The sequence below is a fragment of the Oryzias melastigma genome, linkage group LG7 (genome assembly GCF_002922805.2).
Source record: "Oryzias melastigma strain HK-1 linkage group LG7, ASM292280v2, whole genome shotgun sequence".
Lineage (NCBI taxonomy): Eukaryota > Metazoa > Chordata > Actinopteri > Beloniformes > Adrianichthyidae > Oryzias > Oryzias melastigma.
In genome coordinates, this window is record NC_050518.1 from 17,921,870 (window position 1) to 17,932,862 (window position 10,993).

Here is a 10,993-nt window from a genome sequence, read left to right on the forward strand (position 1 = left end):
CATTTCAAAATTTCATTTACATTTTTTTATTACTGAAGTGCATAAAAAAGCTTTTATTGATGATTTTTCATACTTTGACAATAATTATACTAATTTTGACTCCAGCACAATTGAAAAGTCAAAGCTATTTCCTGGGGGGTCCCAAATGCCCCTGTTGCCCACCCGTAGCTCCGCCCCTGCATAAAATACATTCTCATTTTTATAAAAGGGCACATAAACCTTTTTATAATAAGCAAGATTTTATCACATTTTTAAAGACCTATGTTTTTAACTTTGAATTCAATTTAAATATGGTTACAATTCGTATAATTTTTCATTTTTTTTAATTTTAAAACTTTTTAAAGCTTTACTTTTCTTATTTTCTTAGCTATATATATCTTACACTGAAGTGTTGAGCTGATCACTTTTTTCCTCTGAATTTACAAGTTTAAATCTTGTAAATTTACTATTTTTAATCTCATAATTTATGACTTTTAATCTCGTAAATTTACGAAAGTCTGAATTTAACAGTTAAGTCTTTTTTCCTGTAATTTAGAAATAAAAAAAAGCCTGTAAACTGGTTCTAATACTCTGTCGTAATATCTGATAAATGTTTTAATAAGGATCAGTTGAATAATAATACTTTTTCATGTTGCATTTATAGTATTTTTACTGGATTTTACATTTACAGGTGAAGTCAGTTTATTTATTTTTATGTAATTTAAACTGTAGTGTTTCCCTACAGTCTAACAGAACTTCTTGTTTTTTAATTATGATTATGTTTATTTTACAACTTTTGAACTGTGTACATGTCTCTCTGCAAATGTTTTTCTGTCTAAAATGCCACATCAAGCCTTGTTTTGTGTTCAACGATTTTTATTAAACGTCATGAGGTCATGTGATTTTGATTTGATTAAACCTGAGATGTCTTTTGGCTGACATGAAGAACAGCGGTCTTGTTTTCAGGTGGCTCTACATCCTCAGAGCCAAATGTATACAAGTTTATTTTTGTGTGTCTGCATGAGTGTTGTGTGTGGGAGAGGACATTTTGAAGGACTAAGAATACCCCGCTTTAATCCGTTTTTACTGCTTATTAGGCATCAAAAATTAACTGTCAATGCATCAGTCTTGCTTTTTTAACAGATCAATCTCTTCTTTTTTATTTTTAAAGGTTTTCTCGTCCCAAAGGTTGACAGATTCTTACTCCTTCATCCCAAACAAGATGGAGAACAACACAACAGTTTTTCAGGATGTGACTGGAGTTGTAAATCTACCAGAAATGCCCATGAAATCTCTAGAAGAGCAAGTTGTGACAATATTTTTGACGTTGCTCATTTGTGGCGTCGGCATTGCAGGGAATGTGATGGTCGTGCTCGTGGTGCTGCGCACCAAACACATGGTGACTCCAACCAACTGTTACCTGGTCAGCTTAGCAGTGGCAGACCTGATTGTGCTCCTAGCTGCAGGCCTGCCCAACATCTCCAATGTTGTAGCCTGCTGGATATACGGCTACTCGGGATGCCTGTTTATAACGTATCTTCAGTACCTCGGCATCAACGTGTCATCCTGCTCCATCACAGCCTTCACCATCGAGCGCTACATTGCTATCTGTCACTCCATAAAGGCTCAGTTTATATGCACGGTTTCTCGGGCCAAGAGGATCATAGCTGGAGTCTGGATCTTCACCTCGCTGTACTGCACCATGTGGTTCTTCTTGGTGGACATTGATGAAACGGCCTACGCTAACGGGGTGGTGGTCAACTGCGGCTACAGAGTCTCCAGGAGCCTGTACATGCCCATCTACTTCCTGGACTTCACGGTTTTTTACGTAGTGCCTCTCATTGTCGCCACTGTGCTGTATGGGCTCATTGCAAGGATTCTGTTCATCAGCCCGCTGCCATCACACCTGAGCGACCGAGCAGGAGGAGGATCCGTCCACCAGGGTCACTACAACAGTACCAGTAGTGCCAATAAAGGGGCCATCACTGCAAGGAAACAGGTATTTAGAAAACTACATAATATGTCTTCTTTGTTTAAGATATATATTTCTAAAACCAAGTTATAGCAATTTGACTATGACTTAAGAAATTATTACCAAGCTATTGAGCCCTACATATAATATAACTGGTCCATTTAAGGAAAATTGGAAAAAAAAGAGACAAAACATAAACATGAATAGCCAGTATTCTTAAAGAATGAATGAATTAAATAGTTTATTTCAAGCAATCAGGTACATAAAATAGACACATGTTGCATAATCAATCAGATCAGTAGATTGCTTGAAAGGGAGTGGGAGGAAGCAAATGTCCCACCCTGGTTCGACCTTACCATTTTCCTTATAACATCCAGTTCAGGATTTAAAATAACATATTTATACCCTACAATCATAGATTTAGGTTATTAAGGATCCCTAAAATTAGTAAACCACCTGACTAATTTTACACAAAGATAAGCTGCCAGTCTTGGTTCAGTTGGGAGTTCAAAAACTGTTACATTTTTGTGGTATTCACACTGAGCTTTTGAGAGTGGAGTAAAACAAAGATTCTCCAAATGTTCCATCTCATCTTTAACTGGGAAGTTGTACTTTCAAAAGGAACTGGATCAAAGCAGGTCTATGTTTTAAGTACTTGACAAAAGAGAATAAAAGTAGCAAAACAACATGAATCAAAATATATTTCAGAATCTATGAACAGTTTTCAGTTAGTGTTGCTCACAAAAACTACAGTCCCCCCTATATTTTGGTTAGCCTGCTGACTTATACAGTATTTATCATGTGAAATATGCCCAACATTAGCAACTTTTCAAGTACAAAACAAAAAATGTATATATAAATGCATTTTTTGCCAAAACTTGTATTTTTTTCTTATTTTATGGGGTTTCTGTGTTACGACGTATACTTCTCTGTCTTCCAAGATAACCAAGATGCTGGTTGTGGTGGTTGTCCTCTTTGCCCTGCTGTGGATGCCCTACCGAACGCTGGTGGTCATCAACTCCGTCATCGACCCACCATACCACGACACCTGGTTCATCCTTTTCTGCCGGATGTGCATCTACACCAACAGCGCCATCAACCCCATCATTTACAACCTCATGTCTCAGAAGTTTCGCGTTGCGTTCAGGAAGCTCTGTAAATGCAGCTGCCAACGCGGTGGGGCGGAGTACAACGCGCCGATCTACTGCAGCGTGATGAAGAATCTGTCACACGGGAGCAACGAGCCAGTCACGGAGCAGGAGGACGTCGGTGGCCAGTTCGCAAACCGATTCAATGCCACAGATGATGACAAAGGCACTCTCAAAGTTTCTTGAAGAGATTTTGCAAGAATTATCAGGACAATGTGTGTTAACGGGAAATTATAGATCTAAATCTCTCATTTTTGGTGTAAATTCCTCTAATTTCCGAATTATGCTTAATGATATCGTCACATGTTCTTTATGATAAATGCCTGTAATTTTGTGTGTGGAATTAGACATGGTTCTTTTTCATTGTTGTTGTAATTATTCTGTAAATAAAGATAAAACGTGTGTTTCAATAAAACAGATGAATCTTATTTTATCAGACATTTATAACTCCAGTTTTTGTGTCTTTTAAACAATAAAATACAGAAGACAAGCCAAACATCTGTTCACATGCATGTTCTTGTTCAGCGTTTCAAAGATCATGTTCACAATTTATGATAACTAGTTTTACAAGAGCCTCCTCATGTGCAACACATCCTTTAATATTATTGGTGTTCCCGTGTCTCCTGAGAGCACTTGTGTTTTTCACACATTCATGCTGGAGTGTCTTATGCACTCAAACGAACTACAATTTTTAATTGGACTAGTGACACACTCTGTACAGTCTCCATTTGAACCCTTTTCAATACGTATGATTTATTTAAATTCAACTAAAACACAACAGAGAACATAAGAAAGTCCAGTTGTACTACTACCTGTGATCATCTATTGAGCTTTCCATGCTCCAGGAGGCCTTCGGACCAGATGCCCGAGCCACCTGAACTGGCTCCTCTCAATGTGGAAGAGAAGCGGCTCTGACCATGTCAGTTGTTGGATCACAAACCCGAGGTTTTCAAACCGCTGGTTTTCATCTGCTCCTGATCCAACACGATTTGTTTAAAGAAATACTCAGAAATCCAGTTTTAATCCTATATTCTTTTATATGTGTCCTCCATCACAAAAAAATGCTAGAAGAAAATGTTAAAATCATCAAAAACACGATTTTCATTCATGCGTTGAGGCTTCAGTTCCTCAAGTTCAAACACTGTAAGCTCAGACTTCATCTTTCCATGTATATAAAATATAAAGACCAACATCCAGACAGAACAGGCCAGTGGGAAACCTCACAGTCGAAGACCCACTTTTTTGAACTGCATGTGTTAATAATTTATGAAAAGAGTTATTCAAACTTTACATTGCTCTGTACGTACTGCGTGCATGGCTTTTACTTACAGAACACTGTTAGTGAATGACAAATGGTGTATGTCCTGCATTCATTACAGCTCTTTTGTCGACTTGTTAAAAGCTTCATATAAAGCCACATCTACCCACAGACACTGAGCTAATTCTTCTCCACGTGCATCATTTTTTATGTGACCATTGAGCTCTGAACATAGTAAAAAACATGAAAGAAATCCTGCCTTTCATGCTTCTCTTTTCATGGTTGATAAAATAAATCTAAGCTGGTGTCTCACATCTGAATCTAGTCCTTAAGGGTTGGAGTCCGTTTTACTTTTTTTGTCCTTGCACTACTTACTTCTGGTCACCTGAATCAGCTGCACCTCACTCTTGGGTTCTCCATGAACTCCCCCCTTTTTTTTGTGTGTTTGTTTTTTTGTTATTTAATCTTTTGGACCTTCTACCGATTTTATTTAAGTTCCTCCTGCAGGTTAGGTTTGTTGTAAAAGTGAAAGTATACTTTTTTATGTAAAAAAGAGAGGAGTATTGTGGAAAACAAAAGAGTAGCAGGAGGAGCACAAAAGTTAAGTACATCTTGTGTAATCTTAAAGAGGTTGTGGAGAAGGTTGCTAGTTAGCATACAATGGTAGTGTGCTGAAGGACTCTGGTGGTGAGGAAGATGAGGAGGACAAGAGCAGAGCAGAGGATCAAGTGGTAGAAGTTGAGAAAAGAAGAGTTCTGGATTTATGAAAGTAGCTGAAACAGGTTTAGAAAGATCAAGAGGTTGTCCCAGGGTTATGAGAAGACCAACAGGACGAATCAAGAAGAAACTCAACGAAAGCCAGAAGGTAGGTTCTACGAACTTTATTACAAAAAGTCACCACCACCATGTGGGCAAACTCCGAAAACGTAACACAAAACGTCTGCAAGGAATCCCCAAATTAACAGAGCTTAAACTAGAAAAAAACCAAGATCAGCAGCTAGTTAGAAACAAACATAAATGACTGAGTGAATGTTGCTGTGATAGAGCCAAAGTGAACCACAGAAAGGGAGGGCTCCATCAGTTAAAAAGCTCAGAAACCCAACAGAAATCAGAATAAAGACACTTGAAACAAGACCCAAACCAACTGGAGAGCTACAACTTATATGATGAAGGAGAGGGGCAGGAATATTCTTGGTGTCTCATCTGGAACGAGGAAGAAAGATAAGGAGACTTGGTGGTGGAATATAAGAAGTCTCGGAGTGTCATTTAAGAAAAAAAAAATATTTTCAGAAAATATTCCAGTGAATAAAAAACCCAAAACTGATTGATTTTTTTTTTTTTTTGGTAGCAAGCCCACCACCACTTCCCATCATCCATCTATCTATACAGCCGTGGAGTTTTGAGCCAGATGCCTGTTCAAACTAGGAAAACAGAGACATACATGCACAAGATTTTCCATTTGCTCCTGAATAGTAAGAATTTGATCAAATAAATACTCAGAAATACAATTTTGAGCTTAAGTGTCTGTATGTATCTCCGTAAGTGTGAGAAAAACGCCACAAAATATGTTAAAAACACCAAAACCAATAACTTTCACCAGAGTGGATCTTTAAGAAGATGTCTTCTCCTTAAAGACCCACTGTCTTTTGTCATTTCTGGTAATTCTTCTAGTTTTATACTGAGGCTGGCTTTTTCCCACGCTCTGGTGATTTTTTGTTGTTAATTCTTTTGACCTTCTGGATCTGTAGAGTCCTGCTTGACTTGGCTGTACTGGCCAGCTGTAAAAGTTTCTATAGACATCAGTCTGGTCAATGACCCATCATCTATGCTTGTTACTGTAATGATGTTTCTTTTCAACTGATCTGTTATCTATTAAGAATATATGTTAACAAATGAAAAAAAAAAAAAGAGTTAGCTGAAAGTATTTTCCAGTGTCATTAAAGAATAAAATAATTAGCAATTTTTGGCTTAAAAAGAGAGATTTCTAGATAAAGGCATATACAGTAGAATTTGTTTAGTAAAACATGCATATTTAATTTTTGCTGTACAAGAAATGAATTGGTACTTTGAATAAAGATGTACCAATTTCTAAGATATGTCTTCACCAAGATACGCCTACAATCTGCCGCTCCTCCGACTGAATAAATAATCCATCCGCTCATCAGACAAGAGCACTCAACACAAATGATCAAAGACAGCAAGAGTTGTTCTGTGGACTCAGGAAGCCCATTAGACACTAGAGAAGAGCTCTTTTATGATTTCTTTCTCCATTTATTTGCACTATTTATCCCCAAATCCCCTCTAAAAGCTTCTTCACTGAAATTACCTATAGCTGATTTTATCATGACTCAGAGACAGTCCAGGGGTTTTACTGCAATAGCCTTGAATTAATAGCTCTTTTTCTGAATGTATCATACAGGAAAAGCTTTTTATTCACGAGTGCTCTCAACGGTTAATGTGAGGAAGAAGCTCAGGACCAATTCTTCACAAAAGCTTTGATATTTAAAGATTTAAGGAAATATAAACACAGCAAGGCCATTTCATAACAAATTAAGACAGTTGAAGCTTTTTTGGGTTGAATTTATGAGCATATCAGAGAAATATTTAAAAAGGATGCTCAACCTGGAACTACAATTTAAATGACTATCAAAAGTAAAAGCTTATTAGGAGAACACTTGTACAAAATTGAAAACATACAATTTTTTGATGGATTTTTTTACCAGAGACACCTGAACAGAATTAAAAGTATGACAGAACCCTGCTAAGACTAACAACACAATGATTGTAGTTTGAGGCTGGAAGGCTGCTGAATTGTGAGACGTGTTCTGTATTTCACACCTGTGATGACAGCTCCATGACTCAACTCTTGTCATATAATGAGCAGCATTATATAATGGTCCCACTATATATTTTTCTCTCTTTTATATAGTGGCACTCCATATTTTTTCAGAAGCAACATAATCTTAAAATGTATTAATCAGAATTCAATTAAATGTGACTATCAGAATTGATCTCTGAATTTATTTCCAGTTATGAAAAACTATTCACTTGTGTTTTTTCTTTCAAGTTGTTGCTAAATTAAGCATAAAATTTAAAGCATATTTAGACCAACAGGTGTCAATGGGTCAAATACAGACATGGCACACATATTTTAGATTTGGCCAATAAAATATTTTTTTCCCAGCATCTCCCTTGTGGTTGCTCTTAAACCTTTATTAGTTAGACTAATACATCATAAATGCCTGGCTCTCTGTGTAGTGAGTCACTCTTTCAGAGAGTTCAGTTAAAAGGAAATTATTCAGTAAGATTTCTTTAAAAATGTACTCATCATCAGCCCTGGCCCTGGGCTGCATGGCGCAGATTATATCAGGAAAAACGAACTCTGGCTCACTACACGGACCAGATGTGTCCAGTCTGAATACACCCTTAAACTCTCCAAAAACGTTATCTTCCGAACCAATGCCTTTATATTTGTTGTTATCTCTCCTGAAGACTTAGGCCCAATCCGAATTCTTCCCTTCTCCCTCCCATTTCATTTATCCCTCCATACTGAGAGCTATGGAAAATTAGTGTCTCAAATTTTATGACGTCACCAATAATCGCCTGTTCTTAAAAATAGTTGACTTTTCTGTGTTGCAGTTGTACTAAAAATGTGCGTTTCAGCTTCAAACGTGTAATAAAACATATGTGAACGAATGCTTCAGCGGATGTGCAGAACGTTGATCCTCGATCTGCACAGCAAAGGCAAATATTACTCCATTGATTAGCTGTTATCACTGTGACGTACTTTGAACTTTTGAAGCGTCATTGTGTGTTATGTTTAAAATCAATACCTTTGTCTCAAATGTTGTATTTGTACTCCTTAAAGAGCTCTCGATACACTTTAAAAAGAATGCGACATTGTGCTGAGATGTTCAGAAAAACCAGGGTCTAAATCCTGAATGGAAGCACTCAATAATGCTTGATTAAATTCAAGTATGCATGAGTGTTTTATATCAGCCTGCTGCATAATGTGGAAGGAGGACCATGGGAGTTTTGTGGGATATTTTTGTTATGCATGCAGCAGTCTTCTATGGAGAAGGTCATGCATTCATTGAGAAGGTTATCAAATCTGACTAAATGTCTCACCAGGTCTCAACAAAACCGTCCTGTTTCTTCAGCCTCAAACATAAAAAAGTTTCTGAGAATAATAAAAACTCTTCATGGATTTCACTATATTTACTTTTTGTTGGGGCATTTTTTTTGTTCAAAAAATCAATACGTTGTCTGCTTAATGACTCTTTAACCAATTAGGCGGCTGATTTGCAAACATGACTGTAGTCACTCCAATCAATATTCCTGTTCTGCAATCACACATGTCATAAAGTATCTGAAATGAGAGTTTCACATGAATCAATCAAGCCTATACTTCAGGCAGAGCAACAATAACTTCATACAAATTCACATTCATAACATCCATGAATGATTGCTTTATTAATCAGTTTCCAATACCATCAGAAATTATATTTTGTGTTTTGCCAAGAAGTTCCTAATAAGCTGAAAAAGGAAACAGCACAGGCAAAAAAAGTATCTTGTAAAGGGTTGACAAAATAACTTACAGAAAGTTGAGATTAAACATCTAAAAATGGATCAAATAAGCCCTCTACCTTCAGCTTTGATGGTTTTTCCTTTTCTTTGACAGCTCGGTTTTTAAAAAGTAGAATATCTTTTTATCTGTGATGACAGACAAACAGAGAGCTTGTACCAGCTACATCCCTCTCATGTCAAGTGGAACTTAATTCTGCCAGACAACGTCATTTGATCTCATCTCGGTTTCCCTGCAGCTTAACTGTATACAATATGATTGCACAGGCTGCCAGTATCACTTTTATTTCCTTGGTTTGATATGTGATGTTTGAGCCGTGAGTCTCCTGCTGAGCTGATTTCATTTTATGGGTCTACTCATGGGGCAGGGTTACCATTAGGCAGAGGTGGGCAAATGCCTGGGGGCCCCAACATTTGGGGGCCCCCGAGTTGAAAACTTAAGATAAATGTATAGAAAAAGTTCCACTCCCATTCAAAAAAAAAAAAAAAAAAAAAGAATGAATGAATGAAAGAAAGTTCCACTACCATTATTGTTTCCTTTATTGTATTTTTTTATTTAAAGGGTAACCAAACCCTAAATCCACTTTTTTTGGTTGTTGACTTATATAAACAGCTCTTTAAAAGTACCGTCTGTTAGTCATTGCCAAATTTTTGACAAATTAAAATAAACTTGTTTAATTCTTGAAAATATAGTCAAACTCCGTCTGTGTGCTGCCCCCTTTAGGCTGAAATGAAGTATTACAGTTGAATTTAATGATTGGTCAAACCATTTAAGTCCCACGTCATTTCAGAAGTCTCACATCAGCCCCACCCCTTTGACTGGATTTTCAAATTTCGGCTGTTTGGTTACTCTTTAAGTTCCATGCCGATCATCTTTTGGTCCATTTTTTTCCCAGTTAAATTTAACTATGCTGCTTTTAGCAAAAAAAAAAAAAAGTCATTTTCTGGGATGTAATTTCTCCAGAGCGGCATCCGTTCATCAGAAATTCACATTTGAGTTGTGGGTGAGAATGTTGGCATAGAGTAAGCCTCTCCTTAATTCCCATCATCCATTAGTTTACACTCTCTCCTGCTATCTTAAAAACCTCACAAACCCAAACCTAACATTACTGATGCAACAAAAATGGCGAGCAATATTGGAGCTAAACAGCTGTGCAGCTTTGCAGATGCCAACTCAGAATAGGAAAACAAAGACGACATGGACATGCAGGTGGATGCATAAGAATGGAGCAGAGAGAGCCTACATCACATATACAAGCATAAACCACCAGAACATCCGGGTGAAGAACAGGAGGGAAGAAAATTGTCTAGAAAAGTGGCCAAACTGTCTGAATGCAGAGAGGCAACCATGAGTTTAAAGACAATAATATGACTGTGATTGGCTGAGATGTGATTTAGCTATTGGTTCAATGTGACAGCCTGATTGATAATGGCATGTAGAGTGATGTAACAACCCGGCATATCTAGAAATTAAGTAAATTTCATTACCTTATTTCTTTATTAAGCTTCACCTAACTCCCTACAACACCTTGGATTCATCCATAAGGGCACAACTGTGCTCATCCTCCATCATAGCTCTGTTTTCTTATGATTATAAGGACACACAAACAATCATTTAAGATCATGATCTTCTCTTTGAAGCATGAGCTGATCTCTGCGGTGCCGGTGGGTATACAGTAGGTCACACAGCTGATGCACAAACACATAGGAATGTACAGATATAGAGAATGACACGATGTCTCCCTTCTGACTCCAGGATTTCATCCTGCAGTAAAATCAGCTTCACAGAGGCTCAAATGCTTAAGTCAGCACACTGAACAAATCCCTTCCTTTGAGCAATTTAAAAGGTTGTTAAGCATCATAAAACTTCATTTCCTGCCCACATCCTCTCACCCCTGTTTTCTTAACAATGTCAGCTTTATGGAATTCATGAGCTAGTTTTTAATAGGGGAAAAAATCAAGAAATGTACCCAAAAAAGCTAAATAAATCCAAAAATGTTCTAGGAAAAATGCTACAAAAAACAATTAAAAAGATACTGATGTATAATAATT

General features: G+C 37.1%; 1 protein-coding gene across 1 annotated transcript in view; it reads left to right on the plus strand.

Moving 5' to 3' along the window:
• LOC112159382 (thyrotropin-releasing hormone receptor) overlaps nucleotides 1-3,527 on the plus strand; it is a 5,183-nt gene extending 1,656 nt beyond the window's left edge. The window contains exons 2-3 of the mRNA XM_024293423.2: nucleotides 1,151-1,978; nucleotides 2,893-3,527. Coding sequence (XP_024149191.1) covers nucleotides 1,202-1,978; nucleotides 2,893-3,285 — 1,170 coding nt within the window. The 5' untranslated portion in view covers nucleotides 1,151-1,201 and the 3' untranslated portion in view covers nucleotides 3,286-3,527. The remainder of the gene's footprint in view (nucleotides 1-1,150; nucleotides 1,979-2,892) is intronic.
• The last annotated feature ends 7,466 nt before the right edge of the window (nucleotides 3,528-10,993 follow it).